At 38.6% G+C, this 27,996-nt stretch overlaps 1 protein-coding gene across 1 annotated transcript; it reads right to left on the bottom strand.

Annotated features, from left to right (window-relative positions):
* Positions 1-315: 315 nt before the first annotated feature.
* Positions 316-27,996, bottom strand: LOC121233767 (cation channel sperm-associated protein subunit epsilon-like). The gene is given in 10 exon segments (XM_041128541.1): positions 316-812; positions 6,000-6,099; positions 8,217-8,269; positions 20,440-20,550; positions 20,552-20,612; positions 20,614-20,909; positions 21,292-21,382; positions 26,063-26,169; positions 27,265-27,342; positions 27,988-27,996. Coding segments are annotated over 10 exon segments (1,101 nt in total). The 3' UTR covers positions 316-617.

Genomic DNA, 27,996 nt, shown 5'->3' on the forward strand with positions numbered 1-27,996 from the left:
ATACTTGCTATAGAATATTCAGGTTAGTACGCACACATGTGTAAAGACGCTAAGAGATATACATATAACCAAGTAAAAGAGGTACAGCTGTTAAAAAGGTCCCCTCGAGTTCAGTGAAAATATTCACATCAAATGCTTTGGCATCTTTCTCAACAGGCCAAGGATTGAGCCTCCAGGAGCGGAGAGCATCAGCCCAAGTCTTGTCGGCTTTCGGCGACAGACCTCCAATCTTCACAAACGGAAAAGTTTGCGAGCTCTGAGAGGTGTCCCACTCAGAGTGACATGCTGGTCGCAGCCTGCTATGGCCCAGGAGAGCTCAAAGGGTTTTACTTCATACCACTGTTTATAGGTTCAGGAGATGATTGGCTTTAGTCATTAGCAAATTACTGGGATTCCAGTTGCGCTGGTACTGTTAAACGAGTTGCGATTCAGATAAGGAAGGCTCCAGAGCTGTCAGAGAATGAGTTAAGATTCAGATACGGGATGCTCCAAGGTGGTTAGGAGAGGACTGAGATATGTCTCAAGGTTGTCAGGAGAGAACAAATTATCTCTACTCCTGTCCCCCGCCTCCACTGGGGCAGCAAGAGTCCTTGAAACGGTCAGTATGACCCCCTGTCTTAGCCATGCAAGAGTTCCTTCCTGATACAGTCAAGGGACGTGTAACCGGCCCAACTCATTACACTTATGCTAAGGCCCAGCGAGACTTCCCAAGTTTGTAGATCAGCCCAGAGAGGGGGAAGAAATGCACCACCACACTCATGCAGTCCTTCACTTGTACTGTTCTGATGAAAGACAAAACAGGATCTGTAATTCTGAAAAGAAACAATAAAAGAGTTACTTATTTTTGAACTAGCTTTGAAAAGCAATTAAACACAGATTCAGTGTGGTGGTTTTTTTATGTGCAAGTAGTGGCTGAAAATTAATAGATTCTGCTACATAAATGTTCAATTGAGCATAAATTAAATGTCCACATGAACATAAATTATATAATTCAGTCCCTTGACAGACCTACTAAGAAACTGCCAATAATTTACCAAACACATATATCAGTCTTACAGTAACTGTATTTCTCCTGAAGACATCATCTTAGAGAATGTTGTGATCTTACAGTTGTAAGTCACTCTGTATTCAGTTTACCATATTCAGTCTCTATTATACAGACCTTAAGGATACTATTAGACAGAAGAGACAGAATATAAAACAGATAGAGCACTTGGAAGATGCCTCAGAATTTATTTCTGAAAACCTTCAGAAAATATTTTCCTCAGTCTGAAAGGGGCATGAAGATGCTTCATAATTATGGCTACAGTCCTGCACAAGAAAGTCCTGGACAGGACAAAGCATTAGTTCTGTGGATATTACAGAACATACTCTGTTTTTTCCTATCCAGCTTCGCTGCTTGAAGGTGAAAACCCCAGATGTCATGGTTCGTACATTCCCCTTACATTCTTTCAACCTCATTAAACTTGTGGGTCCCTGGCATGGCTTCCAATGGGAATCTGATCAAACAGCAAACATAAAATGAGGTTACTTCCTCTGAGTTTCTCAAGATGTATTGTCTATATGTACTGTGGTGTGTTGACCCTGGCTGGAGGCCAGGTGCCCACCAAAGCCGCTCTGTCACTCCCCTCCTCAGCTGGACAGGGGAGAGAAAATATAACGAAAGGCTCATGAGTCAAGATAAGGACGGGGAGAGATCACTTGCTAATTACCATCACGGGCAAACCAGACTCAACTTGGGGAAAATTAACTTAATTTATTACCAATTGACCAGAGTAGGGTAATGAGAAATAAAACCAAATCTTAAAAACACCTTCCCCCACCCCTCCCTTCTTCCTGGGCACAGCTTCACTCCCGGATTCTCTACCTCCTCCCTGCCAGCGATGCAGGGGGATGGGGAATGGGGGTTGGGGTCAGTTCATCACATGTTGTCTCTGCCGCTTCATCCTCCTCAGCGGCAGGACTCCTCACACTCCTCCCCTGCTCCAGCGTGGGGTCCCTCCCACGGGAGACAGTCCTCCACGAACTCCTCCAACACGGGTCTTTCCCATGGGCTGCAGTTCTTCATGAACTTCTCCAGCGTGGGTCCCTTTCACAGGCTGCAGTCCTTCAGGCACAGATTGCTCCAGCGTGGGTCTCCCGCAGGGTCACAAGTCCTGCCAGAAAACCTGCTCCAGCGTGTGCTCCTCTCTCCACAGATCCACAGGTCCTGCCAGGAGCCTGCTCCAGCGCGGGCTTCCCACGGCATCACAGCCTCCTTTGGGCACCCACCTGCTCCAGCGTGGGGTCCTCCATGGGCTGCAGGTGGATATCTGCTCCGCTGTGGAGCTCCCTGGGCTGCAGGGGGACAGCCTGCCTCACCATGGTCTTCCCCACGGGCTGCAGGGGAATCTCTGCTCCGGCACCTGGAGCATCTCCTCCCCCTCCTTCTGCACTGACCTGGGGGTCTGGAGGGTTGGTTCTCTCACACCTTCTCAGTCCTCCCTCCAGCTGCAATTGCACAGGGTTTTTTTGCCGCCTTAAATGTGTTATCCCAGAGGCACTACCACCGTTGCTGATGGGCTCGGCCTTGGCCAGCGGCGGGTCCGTCTTGGAGCCGGCTGGCATTGGCTCTGTCGGACATATGGGAAGCTTCCAGCAGGTTCTCACAGAAGCCACCCCTGTAGCCCCCCACTACCAAAACCTGGCCATACACACCCAATACACGTACATGTCTACATTCATACCATTGGTATGTGTATGTAAGCTCTGTTAGAAAATCATCCTGTTAATGTAGATAGAGAGGGTACACTAACATAAAAGATGCGAAGGGTTGCTTCTGCGGAAGAATGAATTTTAGGAAAAAAGATGCATGCAAGCATTTTCCTGACTAAATAAAAGTAAAATAAAATCTTGGGTAAGAGTTTTATGTGTATTCTAAAAGTCATGTTATCTTCATAGAAAACTAGAAAAAAGGTCAGCCATGAGGAACTGACACTCACCTACACTAATGGGCCAAGGTAATGGTGATTGAAGAGGTAGTCTTAGTGGACAGGTTTAGAAGAGGTTTGTAGTCCCATACTCAAAGGATTTTCTTATTAAAAGATGCAGAAATTTAATTAAGGTTCCATTAAGAGAACAGTTTTCTGGCAGGAGAATTGAGTATGCTTTTCTCCTTCACAAGTCTACCATCAAGAGGGTGGGAAAAGCAGATTAATATTCACATACAATAAACTTTAACCTAATAGTGCCTGGCTAAAAAATGGCATGAAATGAGCTGTCAGAGCTCTAGCAGAGCTAACCAAGAGACCAAAACTCTTCAATTTGAATAGATAGTAAAGAATCGCTGCTTGGAGTAGAGCTCATAATGGGGAATATGATCTTCATGAATAGTGAGCTGAAAGCCTTTTCAACTTGCCTGTCTCAACAGATCTTCTGGATTCCTTTCTCCTGTTTACAAGAATGTTCCTCACTGGTAAGAGCAAGGTTATATTAACCCCATTAGCATCCACATCCAAACAGTTAGATGAAAAGCTTTTAAGTGGAAAGACATATTGCAAGTTGGTATAATAATAATAATGGAAGTGTCCTGTAGACTGAAAGTCTCAGAAGATCCTGAAGTCAATGTTGCTGAGGGAAAGTTAGACTGCTGAAGGCCAGCAAAACCACTTGGTCTTCATCCTACCTTACCTTGACAATCTCCTAGGCAGGAAAGGCAGGAAACTGGGGAAATGTGTACATCAGCTCTTCTAACCATATGATCGGGAATGAGTCTGATGCTGAAAGCCAAGCCTCCCCTAGAATGTGATATCAATAATATTATTGATACATAAGGCAAAAAGAGCAATACCGAGCAAAAAGAACTCTCTTCAGAAGGAGCCATATGGAGAAGGCAAGGGGCAATGGCTACAAGTTGCACCGGGAGAAGCTTCATCTTGATGTAAGAAAGAATTGTTTTACAGTGAGAACAATCATTCACTGGAACAATCTCCCCAGGGACGTGGTATAGTCCCCATCGCTGGAGGTTTTCAAGATGTGACTGGACATGGTACTAGATGAGATTACTTGGGCTCCCTTTCCCACGAAAGGTTGGACCAGATGAGGTTTTGGAGTTCCTTCCAACCTGGGCTGATCTATGATTCGAAACTATTTTACAAAGATATTTAAATTTATCCAGAGTTGTATTTGTGATTAAGATTAGATTCTAGCAATGAGAAGGGTACAAATAGGTCAGGCTTCTTAAATATGAATTGATGCATAAAAGCAGCATGGTTTTTATTAGAATTATATTCTAATGGTAGAAGTGTTTTAAACAGACAGATGTAACTGTAATGATGAAATAGATTTCACCCTAAATTTAACTATAGCTGCGTTTCTAGTATCAAGACCACAGACAGATAGACTACTAAAAATGCTTACTGAATTGTAATGACATTATTGCCTCTTTGAGCAAAAGCCCAAATTTGGGGTTCTGTGAAACAATTTTGTTTAGATGGGAAATAAACGCTATGAAGTTGACCTAAGTGCCAAGGAAACTACTGATAAATAGGATATCCAAGTGGAATCCTTTCCAAACTGGCATTGCTAACAAAACTGTTTCTGGCTTTGATGTGGAAAGGTTTTCAAACAAATTTCTGTCTCTCTGAACAACACAGTGAAGACAAGATTTTGCAGAAATTTCAAGCCAGATACTCCAGCCTTGTGCGAAAGAACGAACTCATTCTTTGCCTTTATTTTTCAGGAAGGATGAACACAATTTTTGTTGCTTATTCTACTTCCACTGGCTTGTACCCACTCTTCTTCTGACAGCTTCCTGGTGTGTGTTTGCATTTGAGGAATGTTTCTTAGTTCTATAATCCCCCTCTGGCTTCTTGTCTAGCACTCTTCTTTGTGTTCCACTCTTCTGTATTACAAGAGTTTCAATTATTCCTATTGTTGACCACAAAGAATGCTTTACTGAGTATTAAGTGATACCTTTGCCTTCCTTGCAATATAATAACTAACAATGCCGATAATGTATTTTCAGCACAAAATTATCCTTTTAGATCATTTTATGGTTAGACCAATGCAATATTGTCATATAAGCTTTATTCCACCCTGTCAATGCTTCATCATGCCCCCCTCCTCCAAGGATATCAGTAATGCAAGAATATGAAGTAAGATAACAATAGATTTTATTCATGCTATCACCAGCTATTTCTAAACATACATTTTCATACCTGTGGTCCCCATATTTTATCCAATGCAGAGTTTTTACTTTGTTTAAGCATCATGGGCCAAGACTGTGCTTTATACAGACAACCTGCCTGTTAAAAACACAAATTTAAAACCCCAAAACAACAGATTAAAAATGTGAATTTTAAATATGTATCATTTGAAAGTATGGTACATGAAAATGTGGCATCATGCTTCAGTATATTTGATTTACTTATCTTTAAGAGATGACTGTATTTGTCAGGGTTGCAAATGACTAAGTAGGATCATGTCCAAACCTCCAGCATAGCTGTATATGTATACATAGAAGAGTGTCAAAGAGTTCTTTCATAAATTGAGCTGTCAGAGGAGGCTACTAAAGTTCCTGTAACACTATATGTACATAAGGAGCTGGCTTAAATATCCTTTGACATCCTACTGAAAAAGGAAGCAATGTACTAATTTTAATTATAAATACATCGGGCAGAATTACTTTTGATGACCATGTGGATTAGTGCATATAATTTTTTTTCTCTTTGGAGAGAAGGCAGTCTGAAATTTCAAAGTCATTTTTGACGTTTCATTTCCCAAACTATATTCTATTAGGCACATTTTTCTTCTGTTTACTGTATTATTTCGATACCTCCCACATGCATACTTTGAATAGTCTATAATGTTAAGGCCAGTACATGAAATGTTTAAATGTTATGCAGCTATATACATCCATTCAGACTAAAGAGTTCTCAGCATGTGTAAGAACACTCATACTTTGCATGTAGGCCATTATGCATAAAACATTTAAACTACATTCTCAGTAGATGGCTTACTTCTTTCATTAATGAAGTGTACCCATAGCCAGTTCTGCCTTTCATCTCCCATAATACAAAATTTGCTTCAACATTTCTAACATATGAATCACCATCATATCTGTAAAACATGTGGAATGTGACATCCCAGTAAAAGAGCACAAGCACACAAACAGCCTTTGTATTCAGAACTGTGCATGGATCAGTGAGCATGTCGAGCTGCCGCTGCTGTGGAGGGTAAGACAGGTATGCAGTATGCTGACAAGACGTTTTACCCTAAGGCATCTTAAGGTGTCTTGCAATTACAGCACTGATGTGGGTGCAGCAATACCCACTGAAACCAAAGCGTCCTGTACTATGTGTGAAAAGGAACATAAAAGGAACATAAAGATTTGATAACATTACTCTTGCCGTTGGACTTGGATGCTTTCTGCAGCTTCACATCCCTGCATGACTTTGGTAGAAGTCTTCCTCGTGCCTCACAGCTTATCAGCAGTTTAGTTACAAGGAAGTAACAGGTTGGAAATATTCTTCACAATCAAGTTCCATTAGGCAACCATATTTACTCCAGTCTTAATAGGCTATCTAAAAAAAAGGAGAAGTTTTAGTCAGATATTGAATGTCGCACTCTGTTTCTCTTTTTCATATGCAGCCCAACTAGAATGGAACCTATAACTCTTACCTGGTCCTCATCTGTTGGGTTCCACAGAAATTTCCTAATGAAATGAAACATTAACAATCATTAAACCTCTTATTTTTATTTATCTTGATATAACATAATGTCAATTGTTTAGACAGAAACATTTCAACCTGCCACTCTTCTCTATGACTTACAAACATAAGTAGCAAGTGTTTCCACTATACAGTTTAAACTTCTTATGTTACTAAAAATCAACTTAAAAATGACACTAGTTTCTAAAGATTTGTAGCCAACTATTGCTATCAGCATTGCCCAGAACTAGTAACTAAAAATTTAGATAACAGAAAAATTACAGGCCCCAGTTTCTTTACACTGTTCATTTAACAGCACAAGGGTGAAACTCTGAACTACAGCAAATGCCCATCAACCTGTTGGGATCAGGTACAGATAATGCTTTTGCAGATATTTCAGACAGTAATCTCAGAAAAGAAAAAAATATTTCAATAGTTTTCTGCATTGATTCAATCAGGGTATTCTGGTAGAAGATACTTAGAATACTAGTTCACTTTAAGTTCACAAGTACTGTGTCTGTACTGTAACAAAAGAAAAAGATGGTAGGAACATTAATATCAGAACAGCCTCATTTTATATTAAGTGATATATTTTCAAATATAGCACTTTATTTCATATGACAGTATGTCCAAAATGCCTAGTCTTCTTCGGGCTGTTAATACAGTGTCCTACCCAGGTGTTTTGTAGGTAGTGAAATTATGTTTTTCACAGATGACATCTACAGATCTAAAAGACAAAGAAAAAATAATCTGTACAAAGAAAAAATAATCTGTATAAATCAGCTTCATTTAATACTTCATGCACAAACATGTAAATGATTTTTCATTATTCTATGCTTTAAGAATTATCATTATTTGTACAATAATTTTTCATCTATTATTTTGGTATTCTGAACTCTATTCACAAAAAAACCTTTCCCAATAATTTCAGGATGTTACAGAATTTTCTAAGGATATGAATTTTTAAAGAAAATATGAAAAGCTGGCTTTGGGGATGAATTTTAGGCTAGTTTCAAATTAATTCTAAAGGTAAAAGAGATCTATTGGTTATGCTTTTACTTTCCTGAACTCTTTGATATGTCAGAAGTCTCAGTACAAGAATGAAGTTTGAGTTAATAATACTGTACTTCCAATCATGGATTGAACATTTCAGAGAGTTACAGGAAAATAAGGTTGAACGAACCACAGAAGATCATCTTCTCCATCCCACTGCTCCAAGACAGGATAAAGGATACTTACATTACACTGGCTTTCCCAGGGATGATAATGAGAATTGATAATATTATGGAAAGTTGGATATTTTATGTTTAAAAAAATTTTGCTAGTTTTTTTTTCTTCAGAAGTTATAAGCTATATAAATCTGTACATAATTCTAAAAGATAAATATTTCAATTATTTTTATGCCTTTATGCAGCAAAAGAAACATTTTATAGATCTAAGAAGTGATATATATGAGGCTAAAAATAACACTATGTCAGCATTTATTTCAACTAGTTACCCAGAAGTAAATAAATGATTAAAACTTACATCTCAACAACAATATGCCTTCCTGGAGGGCAGTCAACATAAATAGAAGATACCTGAAAAAAATACAAAGTTTTGTTTACCCAGGAAACCTTCCAGAAATGAATCCATGCACTTTGAGGAGTCTGGTCACTACTAATGGGAATAATGACTATTGCACCAATTCTGCATACTGGTTCAGTACTATTGTTGTCCCACAAACGGGGTTAATTTACCCAGTGTGCAAGCCAATAACACAGAGAGTCGAGGTATTTTCAAATTGATTTCATTGATGTGCATGAATGGGTGCCTGTCTCAAGACAGCACACCCTTGTCTCAAAAATCCTCACATTTATACACTTAACTAATATATATTCATTGTTATTTTCCTGAATGATTGGTTCCTTCTTCTTCGCCCCTCATGTAAATTAGTGTGCAGACTCTGCCTTCTTCCTTCATTGTCTTCTTTTGAGTAGATGGTATCATTTGAGTAGGTGGTCAATGAGTCGGTGGTCACAATCTCCCCCTGTAGAAATTACCTTTTACCTACTTCTTCCCTAATCTTGGCAGTTCCAAGCAGTTCTTCAAGGTTTATTGACCAGACCACAATCCATTACCTTTTCTGACACGAACATAAAGCCCCATTGTCTAATAGTTAGTTCCTAAACCCTAAATCATGTCTAATTGTTTCCCTATTTTAAATATTAACTGATGGGGGCTGTACACAGGACTTTAGCAGCTCCCTGGTTATTTCAATCATACTATACATATTAATTGATAACACTATGGCTCCCTTCTTCTCCACAAACTTTTTCATATCTTACTCTCTTGGACACTTTTTCATCAATACTGTACTGTGAACTTCCTCTCTTCTGCCTTTCTACTTAGACAATGTTTATATTATTTTACATTGTCAATTAACTGGAAGGATATGAATTGGAGTGAAATCCTCCTGGCAGTGGGTCAGGATTTGCTCATAAGAATCTGAGAAGCATTGTTTTTTTTCAAATTACCTTACCAAGCTACAGCGCCTACCTGATGCTGCAATTTACATGCATTTTCAAAGATGCTATGCTGCAGTTCAACTGACAGAACACCGCTGGTTAATTCTCTACAAAAGAATCCCCTGCCCAAACCAGGAATTTGTGTTAGAATTTATTTTGAAATAAATCAGTAACACCAAGGAAATTAAATGGAGCAGTATCAATGTCATTTCATTTGGAGGCAAGAGGCACCCATTATTATTATTACTTATTATTTCTTATTTTATTATCACATCACCTACAATGTCAGTGTCCCATTTTACTCCCACTGTACTAATACAGGTATCATTGTGGTAGTACAGGTGGATGTTTGAGGGACTATGAGAGTCAGTCCTGGCAGCCTGTAATTTTTAAATACTTGTTGATTCCAGAGAAACAAGTTTGACTTTATTAGACTTCCTGGTTACTTTTTTAATAATACAGCAGCTATCCAAGGACAGACTACATTCTTCAATGTTAATTTCCAGACTAGTTCTCTTGGAATGCTAGAATAAGTTTTGCTTTGGGAGGATGGATTAATGATTGCTGTGAAATGGGTCTTTATAGATAAACATAAGTCCAATTAAAGTGAGATAGTGAAGACAGCTTAGAAAATGTGAACAGATGAAAGATTTTTTTTAGTTTGCAGACAAACCACATTGTAAAATGCAGAAAAGTCAACTTCATGTGGGAGGTTGATTGCTGTTGTGGGAGATTTGGGCTTATTATTGAACCCATTAACAGGTGCAGTAGAATCTGGAATTAGGAAGATGGAAATAAGTAGAATTACAGACATCCTATCTGAATTCACTTTTTGCAGAAGTCTGGCTTGTGTTGAGATACGATGAAAGGCATAAGACAGCTTACTGAGCACTGAAGCTGAAATCTATCCGTCAGAGACTGTTGACTCAGGCAGCCCTAAAACAGAACACTTAGCTGGTAGCTCCTATTGTAGTTTTCCATAAAGAAATCAATTTCAGAAAATCATCAGTCCTTGCAAACAGTACTGAAAACAGCTGACTGTATTTCCCTTCTGTGATCTCAGATTCTGAAATGGCAAGGTTTGTTCACTAGCATTTTTAGGACTCCTTGAAGGAGAATATTAGAGTTGAATTGGAAGCTTGATTCAAAACTTTTAAAGATCAACCATTTCTGACAAAAGAATAATCAGGCTACTTTGTCCTTTGATGCAGGGCATAGTGATGATATCATCAGATGCATATAGGGGTCTTTATGGCTCTATACTCCAGTATACTAAGGCAAAGACCTTTGTCCTTGAATCCTGGGCTAAAATCAGCTGCATGAATTCTGTAACTTGCTGAGAAGCAATCCATTTTGACTGATTTGGATGGAGGAAAAAAAAATGGAATGGTGTATCCACACAGACATTTCGAGGATCCTGCCACCATTACAGGTATGAACTGATATGGAAAGAGAAACTGAACAGCAATGCTAAGGGGAGGGACCAGAGAGGAGGAAGTCTGAAATACTCAAATATGCTTAAATGAAGGGCTCAAAGATGGATTCACATCACAAAAGTGACTAGGGAAGTTACCTGCCTGAAAACAACCAGATTTGACTGCATGGGGGTGCTTGGGAAAAACACAAGCAGAATTATCTTAGAAACCACAAGTAATTTCTGCTCATAAAGTAGGTTTGATAAATTTGCTAATCTGAGTTAGAAGGAAGCAGAGGAATACCTGTAGTAATACTGGGAATTCAGTCCCTTATAGTCCTTCTCCCCAAGTACACAGTGCAAACTGAAAATACGTTTGCTTTTTTATGTATCACTGTTACTATCAATGGCACAAGTGATTACCACTGTAGCTAAGCAGAAATACAGTATTCTCTGCCAAGACTTGCTATCTTTGGAGATGGGGGTGCAAGATGTAGGGCCCTGCCAATGATAGATTTCCTGATAGATTTAAGATTGTTTCAGTCATTGGCAGTGAGATCCTCATAGGTGATACTTGGTAGAAGAATTCAGAAGACTGCAGGAGAGCTCACCAAAGTATAAAGTCTTTGCTAATTGTTGAAGGTTTTAAAATCATCTGGTATCCTAAAGCTATGGTGGGCTTCCTCAACAAAATGAAGGCGGCATTATCAATGTCTGATGATACCTGCTAAATGAATGAGTATCTGGATGAAAAAAAAGGAATGCATCCTGGCGTAAGAGCTCCAATGCCAGTGATTTTAACATGGGTTGCAGTACTGCCAATTCAAAGATGAACTCAAAGAAGAATGGCCATTTGGAGTGTTTAACCTTCTTCATGGATCATTTGCCAAGATCTTTGGCTGGATACTTCACCTAACTGAAAATGTGAAAATCTTGTCTTGGATGGAAAGCAAAAGAAGCTATTCAAAATAAAACACAATACAGAGTCTGAGCTCATTACCAATTGTCAGACCAATTTAAGGGGACATATGAGACTGGCAAAATAACTTCTAAAATATAAGTGTAATATGGGAACAAATAAATGAAAGCTGATAGTAAAGCATAAAAATCACAGTAGTTAGGACTATTAGGCATCTACTTTTGCTTTCTGAGTATGTCAGGACATTTTAATTACATCCCAATTCTTTTGAATAAAGCACAGTAAATTTAGTTAACTAAAGCATTTCAGTTCTTAGGTGACTACTTTGGGACTTTGGTGGTGCAGCCCCCTGGGTCACTCTGAGATCTCAGGATAAGTCATGCATGCTTTGGGAAAACCTCCATTGTGCTGTTATCTTGATTACAAGTGCAGCGACTTTTGAGCATCAGGCACTCTGGCCACACCTGGGCCATCTGCTGCCTGAATTGTGTATCAGAATGATAAGAATTGTGGCCAGAATGTAAAATAAAGACTGAAGCCAAACACCTTGAGACCCGATAAATAGTGATCCAAGGAGAGACCTTTTGAGCTCTCCAGGACAGCAGCGGGCTGTGTGACCCAGTGTCTCCCCTGAGCTGGGACACTGGGACACCTCTCGGGGTGGATTTCCCAAGGATTGAAAGATCATCTGTCGATGATTTCACGAGGACTTAAAGGCTGATTTTGTGAGGTTCACTGACCGTCCCTTGATGAATGCCAGCACATAAAGGTGAGTAATTCATGAAACTCACGAGAGAGAAATTTTAATCATAGGTTAACCTCTGTGTGTGTGTATGGGGGGGGTGTGTGTGTAAAATTTGGTTCAGAACTGTTTTATCTGTGTGTGTGCATTGGCAGTTTGGTTCAGAACTATTTGCCTGCCTGTGTGGTTCAGAACCATTTTATCTGTCTGTGCGTGTGTGTGATTTGATTTAACCTCCATCTGTGTGCAACCCTGCCGTAAGTTTTGGGTGATCCTTGCCATTTTCAAATCTTTAACTAAGTCGCAAATTTGATTGTAACAAATTCCATCGACTCACTCTGTTAAATTGGCTGATTAAAATTATACAACCCAATCTTGTGATCTTTCTCAAAAATATTGATAAATCCTAAATTGCTGCTAAACCAAAGCCGTCTAACAAAATCTCTTTCATGACAGTGACATATGAAGGCTTGAAGCCTCTGAAATAACAGGGAACAGTAATTAATTTTAAACATAGGAATGAGGTCCAACAACCCATGCATCCGTGGAATAACACTCTCACAAGTAGTCTGATATATTAATCTGTGCTCAAACTGATGCTTCAAAGGAGACTGAAAGCAAACACACCTTCACCTCACAGAGAGTAATTTGGCCATTGTGTACTGGGAAAACCATACCTTTCTAACTCCTACAGCATACCTGATGGAACACTTAAGCCTGACATTAAATTACATACATTTTCTTGCACAGAGTTGCAAGCATTACAAAAATGTTGAGGGGAATGGCCACTTTCTTTTATCAGACATGAAACAAATTGATTTCTTAGGCATCACATTGAAAACCTTTTCCTTCACTTACCAGATCATTTTTGTGATCCTGAAGCCTTCTTAGTATTTTTACATTCCTTTTGAACAGGGGGTATTAGAACTGGACACCAGTATATTCATCTCAGCTTTATCAACACTGTGCACTGAAGCAAACTGACCTTTTTAGTTCTTATTCATATTCTCTTTCTTATATATACAAAAATCCCATTTGGTCCTTTGCCGTAGCACTGTATTAAGGCTACATGTTGACGTGCTTATTTTAACAGTAGCTGAAGTCATCTCCTTCAGAGAATGAGGTGGCTCAGTCATGTGCCACACTCAGTACTCTCTCTTGTGCATCTTTCTAGGAAGAATAGCTCTTAGTTTATATGTGGAATGTAAGGCTAATCTCCAACCCCAGATCCTCATCAGTGAATATAACCTTGGGATGCAGGTTTGTTCAACAGCTGTATCTTCATCCAAGAAAACATAAATGCTGAAAAGCCTGTCAGCTGGAACAAACAGTGAAAAGAAACTTTAGAATGAATCTATGTATTAGGTAAAATGTGCATGGTTTTTCTGTCAATAGGACCCTTATAAACACCTTGTAACAGGATTATCTATTTTATATTTTATAAATATTTTATTTGCTTTCCCTAATGTAACATATGTCCATTGTGGGCTGCATATGGCCCTTCTTGATGTATTACAGCAACAAGCAGTATTTTCTCTTTAGTATTATTAACTATATTATTTAATTTATGTAATAACTGTCAGGGCAGTTAGTGTAGTACTGATGAGATTTTTAATTCCCACTTATCAAAACTACATTATCAGCTCAACATGTACTGAATAAATTTTCTGATACTCACAATGCCTTTGTATAATGGGCTTCTAAAGTATAGTTGGTTTGGTGGTAAAACGTAAATGTCTAAAAGAGCATAAAAAATAACAATAATAAAAATCTTTAAACCACAGTGATGCTTCTACTGAGATAAAGGATATCTTCATGATATCCGGGGAATTGGAAAAAATTGTGCAATTCCACTTCTGGAACTTATTACAAAATAAGTAATACTCATACAAATGGGTCCTTCACAGTACCTATGTTAAGTGAGAGGCTGAATCTTTTCTCTACTCATGTGGTTCTAGGTTGCCTAACAGTGTACCTGGCATTCATCTACCCTAAATTAGATATCTGAACTATAGGTCGATACATCCCATAAACTAAGAGCCTTCATTTAGTTGAGACAAATGTCCTAGCACAAAAGACTAAGCCTGTGCTCTTTGAACCTCTCAGCAGTTTTACACTCTTCAGATTCCTTTGGAAAAGGCGCCCGAGAGATCTATTCTCATCCTACCAATGCAGCTCCTTCCTGAAACATCGGAAAATAAAAGCACTGTCATGCTTGCAGTGTACTTGCAAGGACTTCACAATTCAGCACCCCCGTTCCTATCTCCTGTCTTTTCCTTGCTTCATACAGACACCCTCAGTGATTTGGCATAATTTCTTTTTGGAATCACACATTCCACTTTCCTTTGAAGATCTCCATGTCACAGAATAGAAATGACTAGCTTCTACTGCAGACACTGCTGTAGTGAAACAACTTGGTGTCTTTAAGAGGACATGACCATATGCATGGTAGCTACCTGGTCACCTCTACCACAATGCCAATCCCATTCCACAGTCAGCTTCAGAAGAAAAAATAAATCCTTTTTTTCTAATCAGTCACTATTTCAAACACTCCAGCACTCAGTCACCATGGCCAGTTCTCCATTCTCAGCCTCCTCTGGGGAAGCAGCACAGAGAGGAGGATTAGAATTCCCTGAGAGAGGGTGGGAGCTGGAAAGTGAGGAAGACAAAGGAAAGAAAAGGAAGATCAAAGAGCCAGGGTCACTGGACAGCAGAATTATATAGCTACCTACATCCTCAACTCTCTCTTCTTCATAGGCACCACACAGTGAAGGAAATAGTTCCTAAGATCACCACAACAATTCTCCTTCAACAACATTCCCACACACAATAAGAACGCTCTCTGTGCAACATGATCAGGCATTCGAACATATATTAGAGGAAAACAGTGATGTCTGTGACATGACTGGAAATGAATCTGTCTCAAGAAAGGTTGCAAAGATACATCATGGCATTGAGATAGAGCTGGAAACAATCTACCCACTCTGTATCACCAGTGAGAATCACAATGCTGCATCTAGGAGGATGAGGCGTATGCCATGTGACCTGTCCTCTACACCATCTGCTTTTGGTATTTCCTATCTCTTTAGTCCAGGACCTGTCCTAAACCTTGCCAAAACAATCATGCTTAGGTGAGTGTTTTTATACTAGTGGATGGGCCTCCTTTATGGGATTGATAAAGGAGCCTTGTTTCTGAGCTATTTAGGAAAGGGTGAGCTTGTAGAGAGCAACAGGACTTAAATTCTACAAAATGGCAGTTGCTTCACAACATGCTATGATTATGGTGTAGGCATCTAAATTAGCAGGTTGTTCAAGCACAAGAGAGACACTTTTGATATGTTTGGATCATTAGACACCTGAATGAAACATCGCAGCAGGAACGGGGCAGATAAGATGAAAAGCTGACAAACACTTAAGAGATATTTAAGTGTGTTCCATATGCCTAAATTTGGGTAGATGATTTCCAGCTTATGTGACTTATTGCTCATGTTTATTAAGAAATCTTCTTAATATTGCAGAATTGTGTAATGAATACACAAATTTAGAGTGCTGACCTTAGTTAATATGCTATTTTGATTTATAGTTTTAAGGAAATAGCTATATCAGTAGAAAATTAATCTGCGTGGACTTATGTGAGCATATACTCTGCTGCGCAGTCTCAACAGCAGTGAATGCATGTGGAAAGAAGCCTTTCTCCATTCCTTCTACATACACGTAAGGACTATCCCAGATATTGCCCAAATACAGCAGAAAATGAACATATATAGCAAAATATAGTGGAAATAAACTTATATTTGAAAGAAACTCGAAAAAAACCCCAACCTTACCTCATTTTTAACACAGATTCCATGAGCAACTTTATAACCGCTGCTTTTTTCTAGTTGTAGTATGTTTGGCCTGGAGACTTCCAGAGATGTACTTATAGCGACCTTTTCCTCAAAAGCTATCAGAAACCAAAATGTCACCTCATCTCCCATGTTCAGATAGTAGACATTCAAATCATGCTGTGTTGAAAAGCTACAATTGAGCAAGAATCTTCAGAGCTAAATGTAGAGCTAAATATTTAAATTTCCAAAGGATAGGTCTGGCGGTATATTCTCAAACCATTAATTAATAACACGTATACATCAGCAGATAGATTCAATTAAAGGACCATGTTTTTCTTTCCACTTATCCACACAGGAAGCTTTACTAATTCTCTCAAGCCAGTTCTTGCAGCAAATAAGATGTTATTTTTCATTTTTATCAATATATTCCCAAAGTAGTCTGTAAGAAGAAAAGCAGCAAGAATACACATTTGTGTAATTTAAATTTACAAAAGATTATGGCTGTATTTATTTCAAATTCATTTTTCTTATAGTTGTTATCTTTCTCATATGATATCTACATGTACTTCATTCATATACATCCCCAAGTTAAAGAGAAATCTTTTGACAAGCTATAGAATCATAGAATTATAGAATCATTTAGGTTGGAAATGACCTTCAAGATCATCGAGTCCAAGCATCAACCATGCCCACTAAACCATGTCCTTAAGTACACTGTCCACTCGCTTTTTTAATATCTCCAGGGATGGTGACTCAACCACTTCCCTGGGCAGCCTATTCCAATGTCTGACAACCCTCCCAGTAAAAAAATTTTTCCTAATATCTAACCTAAATCTCCCTTGCCTCAACTTGAGGCCATTTCCTCTTGTCCTATCTCCAGCCACCTGACAGAAGAGACCAGCACCCACCTCACTACAGCCCCCCTTCAGGTAGTTGTAGAGAGCTATAAGGTCTCCCCTCAGCCTCCTCTTTTCTAGACTGAACAGCCCCAGCTCCCTCAGCCGCTCCTCATCAGACTTGTGCTCCAGCCCCCTCACCAACTTGGTTGCCCTCCTCTGTACACGCTCCAGCACCTCAATGTCTTTCCTGTAGTGAGGGGCCCAAAACTGAACACAGTACTCGCGGTGCGGCCTCACCAGTGCCGAGTACAGGGGAACAACCACCTCCCTGCTCCTGCTGGCCACACTATTTCTGATGCAGGCCAGGATGCCGTTGGCCTTCTTGGCCACCTGGGCACACTGCTGGCTCATATTCAGCCGGCTGCCAACCAGCACCCCCAGCTCTTTTTCTGCCGGGCAGCTTTGCAGGCACTCTTCCCCAAGCCTGTAGCGCTGCATGGGGTTGCCGTGACCGAAGTGCAGGACCTGGCACTTGGCCTTGTTGAACTTCATACGATTGGCCTCAGCCCATCGATCCAGCCTGTCCAGATCCCTCTGTAGAGCCTCCCTACCCTCAAGCAGATCGACCCTGCCTCCCAACTTGGTGTCGTCTGCAAACTTGCTGAGGGTGCACTCGATCCCCTCATCCAAATCATTGATAAAGATATTAAACAGAACGGGGCCCAACACCGAGCCCTGGGGAACACCACTTGTGACCCGCCGCCAACTGGATTTCACCCCATTCACCACAACCCTCTGGGCTCGGCCATCCAGCCAGTTTTTCACCCAGTGAAGAGTACACTTGTCCAAGCCATGAGACACCGGCTTCTCAAGGAGTATGCCATGAGAGACAGTGTCAAAGGCTGTGCTGAAGTCAAGGTAGATAACATCCACAGCCTTTCCCTCATCCACTGTGCCTAGTGGCTGACAGACATATGTTTTGCCCTCTCAATCTCACTCTCTCTTAAAAAAAAAAAAAGAAGAAGAAAACACAGGATCTTGCAGGATCATTTCCTTTGTCAACTGGAATTCTTTTGCTTAAGAATCTGGATGTCATGGGGATAGAAGATGGGTCTTTGTATAGATATAAGGAGCATTATTTTGAAGAAGGAAGGCAAACTCCTTAATTTGCTTTTAATGACTGTATAAATTTCAATCTACTGACTCCAGTAGTGTTACCATGTATGATCTCACATGAGGAAGGGGGGATACCAGTGTCTTTAATAAAACAATGACTGGACAAACTAGTTCACCAAATGATCAACTACTCTAAAATACTTATATACTGCACAATGTTTTATGTAATAATGAAATGCCAGTGGTAACTGTATACATTTCAGATACAGGAATGTTTCTGAGAAAATAGGAAGGTACTCAGCGCTAGCTGGAGTTTTTGAAGATATAATCCCCATAGGCACACTGCCACTCTGGATGCATGTGCTGTTAGTACTTGAAGCCATATGGCTTGAGCAGTATTCATGAAGCATGGTCATGCTTCATCTTTTTGCACATAGGGACATAAAGGAGACCACACCATATATTCTGTAGTCCTCTCAGCCTCATAATTCTATATCTAAACAGCTCTATGAGGACCTCTTCCAGAGACAGATAGAAGATGAATAGGCATATGGCATACACATCTCAAAGAACTTTGATTAATGGTAAGTAGCCCTTTAATTTTTCTTTGACAGTATACATAATCCACCATACTAATGGTGATAACAAGAAGCTTCCCCTTCACATCCAGAGCTAATATGGAGTTAGCGTATGTTAAGAAAAAGATTGCTCTAAGAAACACTATCATTCATAGATGCTTTTACAATGGCATTGTAGGCGGAACTCCAAGTGGCTGCTTGTGATGTCTGACATTTTTAAGTTCTGAGTAGTATACTTTAATCTCTGAAAGCACTTTCACCGTGGAGGGGCTATTCAGCTGAACAGGCTTTGTAAGGGGTTTGTTGTGCTTTTCGTTCTTCTGGCTACAGAAAGAAGGAAAGAGGAGTTTGTCTAAATAATTTTGTCCTATTCAGATTAAGATGTCTGCTGTCCAACTCAGCCCTGAAACTACAGGGAGTTTAAGAAAGAGCACAGATTAATTAATTTCCTAACTCTAATGAAATTCAGATATGGCTGAAATTTTGAATGAGTTCCAGACCATTCCACACGGAAGAAGAGCAACCATTAGTGCCTTGATCTCTTTTTTTTTTTTTTTCACCCTGGTTGAAGTGACCACCTTTATACAGAGGTGAATGAGCAAACCAAATCACCATAAGCTCAGCTGTCCAGTTTACCAAAGTCGTGCAATAGTTGGGCTGGCAGTTCTGCCATGCTCTGCCTAGATGCTTCCTGTTCTTTGTAAGCAGTCTCTCAGCTGCTGCCATATTTCCAATGATAAGCTCAGCTCTCAAGCCATCACCAGGCTACGTTGTTAGGATCCATCCTCTATGTCACATAAGATGCATCAGTAGGTAAGAGTGAGTGTCCAGTAAGCCTGATAGCTTCATCTTGCAAGCTTTGTCCCAATGAATATTTATTGTGGCCTTTGGAGCTGGCTAATTTTGCCTGAGAGCTTTTCCGTATGATCCTGCACACTCAGAAGGGTTTTTGATTAAACAACAGCTCAAAACCATAGAATAAGATCTCTCAAGTTTCATGAACAATTTTGTAGGATATGGCTGTAGTAGTGTCCAGCACTGCTCCACTGAACTCCAAACTTCATAGAGATGGACTCAGATTAGACTTTGGTACAGTTACCAGGTGACTCAAGTAGTAAAAAAGACATACCATTGTCTGTAGAGCGAATGGTACCTGCTTAGTTGAATTATCCTTTAACAGCCAACTAAAGATTAGCAAATACCTTGGGAAAAGACTTGATGGGGTTTCCTGAGGCTGGAATAATGAATAAAAGGACTTTTCTTAATAACACTTGTGTTCTACTTGGGAATTCCAGGTATTTTCAATATGATGCTGTGATTATAATCTGAAAGCGAGTGCCTTAAAGTTAGAAAGTTGTAAAATAATCTCTCTTTGATGTACTGAAAAAGTTGTAACATTTCAGTCACCTTGTCTTGAGAGCTATCATGCCATTAAACTCCTAGTCAAACAGAATTGGACAAAAATAATCAAGTTAACTTCCTGTAACAAATGCTAAGGCTGAAAGCCAGAGTTTTCATATTAGAATCATACTGAATAGGGAGTGCAGGTTAGAATCATACTGATATGGATGCAGGTTAACAATACCTGAAGAATAAATAACTAGTTTGCGAACTCTCTTCTTGGTATGTCTGTCCATCTAAAAATAATAATTTTCACTCTTGACAGACCAATGAAATGAATAAGTATTATTCTACTACTGTCATTTACAAAAAGGTATCTTCAATGATCTCTTACTTGAAATTTCTTTTACTTTACCACTTAATTAAAAAAAATACTTAATAAGTACTTAAAATATAGTATACTTAACCAAGAATAATCTGGTGAGTAATGCTCCCATGTGACATTTCTGATGGAGAAAGTTTTGATCCAGATATTTGAAAATATCCATTAGTTGTGTTGCTTTTGTAAGTGTAGTAAATGCTCACGTCATCCCGCAGCAGCCCAGATGATAATGCTGCATTTATGTATATCATCCTCAACAGAACTGTAAGGAACAGGTAAGTAAAAATTTCTTAAGCCCCCAGATTGTCTGTCTTCATTATAAACTGCCAGAAAAAAAAGTCTGGAGGAGCTGCAGCCACTGCAGATCAGCAACAGTGTAATTTCAGATGGGACTGGGTCATAGCTAACAGCCTCTCCAGATAAAGAAGCAGTGTTTGGAAAATCTAAGAACTTCTCAAAGTTTGCTGTATCTCCTATGTTATTAAATGTTTCATTATATCCAAGATAAACCTCAGAAGATGTCCATGCTGCCAAAGTACTTAATTGTTTTCCACTCTGTTAAAAAAAAAGGCAATTAGGTAAATAGTAACTTCTCTTAAAGTTTATATCCAGGATGTACACTAAGAAATCAAGATGTTTTAGGACACATTTTCAGCTCATGTAATTAGGAGAGCTCCACTGAAATGCATTTACAAATTTAAGCTGTGATCCTAAAAATTATTTCATATGGCTGCATGAGCTCATGCAGTGAGAGCCACAGACAATGTGCAGACCTTATTTCAAAATGTTCTTTAAATAAACTTGTTGCTGTCTGGTCATTTCTAATTCTAAACCCAGCATTACATCAATGCAAAGTAGATCTAAAATAGATTCATCCAGACATTTAATGAAGACCATCCCTATCTTAAATGTCAAATGAGAACTACAGATAAGCTACCTGCACTGCATAGACAGATGAACACCAATATCTTGAATGTATTCCAGTTATTTCACTTTCAGGAAGCTTGTGTTCTACTCCAAGTTTAAAAAAAAAATATTAGCTTCTTGTTTATAAAAAGTACCATTTATTAAAAATATGATTCCATTATGTGTTAGAGCCACATCAGTTACATTGTTATTTAGGTCTTGGGTCAAAGCATCTGAGGGAACTTTTATTTCTATGTAAGTGTTGAATCCATCATTTGTATAGCACGTTCCAAAATTTGATAGTAAAACTGCTGTTGTTGGAAAACATGCAGACCATTTAAGGGAGAGGTCGCTATTTTGGGGGAAACAGAGTGAGATGTAATTTTCCTTGCTAGGAAGTGATTGTTTGGGCCTTGGAATTATAAAAGGAGTATCTAGAACAAAGCATTGCTTAAATACTGTTGGCTTTCCATGTATTTTTGCTATGATGTCATCAGATATTGCAGGTATATTGACTGTTCATAATCTTGAAATGGAAGAAACAACAGACACACAGAGAAACTTGAAAACTTCAGTCAGTTGAACTGACTGAAAGAAATTCAACTACGTGATTAATGTCACATGCTTAGAAGAACTGCACCTTCAGTGGTACAAAATTATTTCTAACTTCTGTTTTAATTCCAGAAGACAGATGATGAAAAGAAATCATGGAGAAAAAGATCAAAATTTACCTGCAGTTGACTTTAACTTCTAAATTTACCAAACCAGGCATATTCCTATCTCAGTGCTGTCTGAGAACTGTACACAACTGAAAGATCTGGCTGAGAAGATAGTATCTGGAGTTAAAAATTAATGGTTGTAACATTGTAACTCCATGGAGTAATACAACTTTCACTATTACTGAGGACACCTTCTCCCCATCCTTCCCACAACCTCCTTTGAGGTACTTGGAATGTGGAGAAGAAATCGGATTAACAAAAACTAATACCAAGCCATGTTGCAGATGATGATCAGGGCCACTGATAATTCAGCAAGAGTTGTGCTGATAAGCAGTAAGAGAAAATGGGGCTGAAAAGAGATAACCTATGTGCAGGAATAGGCTTATTGTAAATCATGCAGACTAGCAAACGTGACAACAGAAATAGTCATGAATCTTGGGAATTTCTAAGTCTTTGGGAAGAAGAATTCTTAGCTTCTTACAGTGTGTGTCTGTGTGTGTGCGCACATCACATTGACAGTTACACATGCATCCCTAATGCAGATATTCTAAGCACTGAAAGCAGAAAATATAGTATGCTTGGTGAGCAACTAACATAGATAATCCTACAAAAAATAACAAATCACATGATGTAATTCTATATCCTTATGCTTATATGCTTCACTTGCCCATGCTCAGTGTATTCCATGGAATTATTAATTAATTTTACTAATCCATTCATTGATGGATTCCTTACAGAGATCAACAATCTGTGTGGTCCTCCAGTTTTAGGTACATAGCATACTGTCACTTTATTAGGATATACATTGATATGAACACAGCTCTAGTAGCTCCAACACATCAAGTCTGGAGTGAGTTTGAAACTTAAGAGGTTTCCTTGACAAACACTCCCAGGAAACAGAGAGTGTGGATAATGCAAGCTAATCAAGACAGAGAAATGATTTTTGTTACTTTTCAAATAATAGTAGCTGCAGAGCTTTCCAATATTAATTCCCTAACTTCAGTTGGCATAATATGACTCATTCATTAAATACAAAGGATAATAATGGATCTGACGGGATGCAAAAGGCCGGCATCTCTGAAGAAGATAACTTGTTCAAATATCAAGGCCCAAACAGTTCTGTTTCACTACATCAGGATATAGCAGGGCTGACAGAAACTTAAAAATTGAAAAATTCAGCTCAGTACAAAGCAGACCTGGGAGGAATATAAGCTTTCTAGTTTGGGCTTCTGGAGAAAATGTCATGTAGAACAGAACCTATTCCTATTCTTACAAACTGTTTTGTCTCCCGAGAAGCTGCTGCTGAGTTTCAGAGACCTAAGAAGCCTAAGAGCCTCTCACTGTTTACCAAATACTGAGCAAAACTGTTGAGTCTGTCCAAGGTTCCAAAAGCAAAAGAAGCTGGTAGCTCAGTTAAGACTGGTCTTGTTTCTTTTTCTCTCATTTCACTGGAAAATATGTCTCCTGAGAGACAGAGTTTGAAATTTCAGTTTTCATACCTTGTCTAGTGATAAGCATCCTGTCCAGTCTGACTAGAATTTGAAATAGTCTACGGGCTCAGTGCTCTGAAGAGGGATGCTAAGGACACTCTTGCATATGATTATTGGATACAAGTTGTTTCACTACAAACTTACTTCAGTGTTTCTCTATCAACAGATGTATTAACTTCCAGACTTATCTCAGTAAATGAAATATTTGGAAAGGCAAAAATGATGCAAATTCTGTTCTTGTAGATGCCAACACTGGTGTCAATAAAAGGTGTTTCCACAAAATAACCAAGCATATGTGAGATGATTCAGATGAATCAATAGACTCTCTTCCTTATTTGGAAGAAAAAAGACTTTTTTTTATAAAGCAATTTTATTTTCTCTTACTTGATTATTCTGCACTTCAGTTGTCTAAAAAAGCAGCAGTTAATAAGACAGAAAGAATTCACACCATTAAGAAACAATTTACTGAAATTGCCAGAATGCATATCTTCCCATTTCAGGGGGTGGGGTGAATTATTTAAGCTCTGCTGTAAAAAATGCGATAGAAAAAGCCCACCTCTGGTTATAGCAACTTTTGATATGGAGCGTTGCTATGTTGCCATCTAGTGATAAAATAGAAAGGTACAGTAGATAACGACTGAGGGAAAGCAAACCAAACCTACATAAACAATACTACATATCCCATTAAAAGTCATACTCATTTCTTGCAGTATAATACATAGCATTAATTACATGTTGAGAGTAAACTCTTTAAAAAAGCAAGTAAAGTCACAAAATAGTAGTGAACTTCTTATAATTGGCATTAAGAGAGTGTGTAAAATGGGCAAGGGTCAGATGGTGAATGTGCTGCAGGAAATATCTACAGTTGAGAACCCCTTGTAAAATGTAAACCCAGAGTCATTCTTACTACCCCATGACAAAATTTAGCTGATATATTTGGATTAGCTTCACTGAAGGCCTATGTAGGATAAAACTTTACAGATCACAAGACTTGTTGACAAATACCTTTGCTGCACATAACTCCTGTATGTTCACATCACTATTATTTACTGGTTAGTTCTATTTTCTCATGAACTCATAATCAAATAAAAACTGTGAATTTTTGTCACTGTTGACCTGTTGTGTTTTCATGGCACACTGCAAAATATGGTGAATACTACATACTCTTAGAAAGGAAAAGAAGTGATTGCCCTAAAATGCAGTAAGCAGTGATAAAAGTAGAGCAACTGACAGTATCAGAGTCCTTATACTAGTTCTATATTTACTGGTCCAAAATCCTAGAAATAATAGTGCAGAAGAGTTTCATCAGGGGCTCCAGCACAGGAAAAATAGGAATTGAAGGGGATGGCACTGCTTCAGGAAGCTCTTCAAATGTCAGGTTTGTGTGGATACATGAATTGCCTTTTTTGTGACTGTCCAGAGTCACCAAAATCTTACCACAATCCCTTTATTGATTTATGAGAAAACTGACAATAGTTGCTTGTGAAAAGAAAGAAAATCATTCATCCTTTCGAATCCTATGATGTTCCTAAGAAAAAAGCTCCTACGAACATCACCTGATGGTGGGTGCTGTAGTATGAGGAGGCTCCGGGATCCCTTTTGCTTTTCCCTCACCTGCCAACCACTTCCTTGCTGTCCTATTTTCTATACAGAACATGCAAACCCCCAGTCAAAGCATGACTGTAATATAAGCAAGCATTAAAAGAAGGATTAATACTTTGGGTGTTATTTTATCACATATGTTTAGAACCATATTACTACTGCTGTTGCCCTATTACTGCTTATCAAGGGTATAGTTAACTGCTGATTCACAGAAAATGCTGAATTCTTCAGCAACAGGTGAAAGAAAATGTCTAAGATGTGGTACTTTGCACAAATACCTGAACTTTACCCTAAGCAAGCTAGCAGAGACACTGGAAGGAGTTTAACTGAATCTGAATGATATTCTGCCTGAGCTACCTTACTTCTTTTTTGAAATTCTGCCTGAAATAGCACATAAAGTAAAAATGTGCAACCCCCACTTAGAAGTCTAGAGAAGGCTAAGGAAGGGTATCTGTCCAAGATTCTTTTCTAAATGAGGATGAGGTATTCAACACACCACCTTACACAAGTCCTGAACTTCTAGGAATGGCATACCTGAATGGGGGGATATGTTGGAACTTCGAGCTCATACCTACAACTTGACAATTAAGACTCAAAGATCATTCATTACAGTAAAAATTTTAGGTGATTTTTGATCTTGCTTTCTACTCCATGAGCTTCTGTGCATATGAAGTAGAACAATTACATGTAGTGAGTTTTTTAGGATTGACAGAAAGGCCTGCGTAAGTTTAAGTACTATGGTGAATGAAACAAAGGGCAGCTAAACATGTAGATGACAAGCTGTCTTCAAAGAAAAGGAAAAATGGCAAAATTATTATTGAAGTACAAAGTTATATCAAAGTAGAAAAAAGAGGCTCAGAGATGGGCCTTTCATCAACAGCTCTCATCAACAGCTCTCATCATGGCCCTACTCATCAACAGCTGTTTGTAGAGTTGCAAGTGTAGCTATTTTAAATAGCAGTCCACAAAAAAACTCCAACAAAAAACATACCCTAATTTTGGATGCTCCTGAGAATAGTACTTTTCTTTTTTCAAATAGGTATGAACAACAGGTTCCTGCCCCAAATTCCAAACCAGCCTGCTGAGTATCTGAGAACACTGTTTAAGTAAAATAAAAGTTATTATTAATTACATTTTTGTCCAGTTAGTGTAAAGCTGTTTATTACAACATTTCTCTTTTGAAATTCTGAAGTTGTAATAAGCTTTGATATTATAAAATAAATGTTTAAACAATGACATACCATTGAAATCATATTTACTCAATCTATACATTTCAGAATACAGAACACTCAGAGCCAAGTTCAGTTTTCTCTGCATTCTTTTCATAGCAGCAGACAGAAAACAAAACCACTTTCCTAACATCTAGTTATCTAACAACAGAAATGCCTTCACAATACAATTAATATTGCTACCTTTTTCTTCTGTTTCATTTTAATCTTGAAGATAGTAACAAATGTTAAAAAAATTAAAAGATATAATGATGGCAACTTAAAATAATAATAAAAAATATTAAAATAAATTGTGGTCCCATGCATGCATGCCTCGTGTCAGATACTGTACCAAAGACTAATCACTTTCTGCCATTTGTTTAGGTCCGAAACCCATTCCTAACAAAATTTATTGTACATATTAATCCCTACAGCCAATCCATGTCAGATAATGTCTTAAATAAATCTCCATTCAGTCAAGAGAACTATCTGTATAGATCAGCTTGTACATAGGTTGTCACATTTTAGGTCTAAATTAAACCAGTAAATTGACATCCCTGTTTATCACATATCATGACTTCCACAATGCTTTTGCTTAAACCTTTTTCCAACAGTTTGCTATGCAGGTGCATGAGGAAATCTGAAAAGAGACTTCTGTTTAACTGTCACACATTACTGCCAGTTACAATTTCTTAATATAATTTTCACAAAGACTAGAATTTGACTGAATCACTAAAACTTGCTAATTATTCTAGCTCTATGAAATAGACAATAGGTTTCACCTCACTCTTTATACCTGTGTTACAGTTGCAGTATTAACAGGAGAGAAAACCCTGCAAACTTGTTTTCTGTAACACAGTAAAAGGAAATAAGTAAAGATGTATGCAGGCAGTATATTTCAATAAGACATTTCCACTTTCAACTGGTAAATTTTCACAAGACATGCATTTTAACTTTTTTCTTAAGTGGCATCATTTCAATGTACTTGTGATGGAATAATTGCAGTGTGGTTCAGTTCGGAAGCATCTGCACTTTCAGAATCATATATCCACAAAAATAACTTCTAACAAGTAAAAAAGAGACACAAGTTGATAGTTTTTTAACAAACACCAATATTCTACCACTGTGATAGTATTTCTTCTTGTGACGACACATAACATAACAATATTAACTTGGGCAAAGCATATGCTGCAAGCTAGTATTGTACTCTTTCTTTTTGATGTGAACAGGCAACAACAACTGAGGGAAGCAGCACCTCCTTTCTCAGAAATAAAGGGAGAAAGAATAAGAATTTATGCAGAAGAATTTTTTGTCCTCTGAAGCTGTCATACTTCCCTCAGAAATCCTTCCTCAGTCTCTCTCCACTCTTGTGGGTTATGCAGCTATATACAGCCTGTTCTGCTGCAGCAAAGGAAGAGGGGTTACTCACTGTTGAAACAAAACAGGACTTGTTTCTTGTCAAGGAAATGTTACGAAGCTGTCATTTAAATGTGCACCATGTATGCTTCCATGACTGGCACATCGCTGATATACTGCTCTTTCAGTCAGGAAGAAAGCAAACGTCTGGTATTTCCATCTCATGGTACATGCAGGGGCAATCATTCAGTGAGGCAAACTCACCACCTTTACCACAAAGTATAGTGGTGTAAGGATGTGCACAGAGGCAGTTATCATAAAACAGCTGACATGCTGCAAGTTTACATCCTACAGTTCGCAT

Source organism: Aquila chrysaetos, chromosome 13 (genome assembly GCF_900496995.4).
Source record: "Aquila chrysaetos chrysaetos chromosome 13, bAquChr1.4, whole genome shotgun sequence".
Lineage (NCBI taxonomy): Eukaryota > Metazoa > Chordata > Aves > Accipitriformes > Accipitridae > Aquila > Aquila chrysaetos.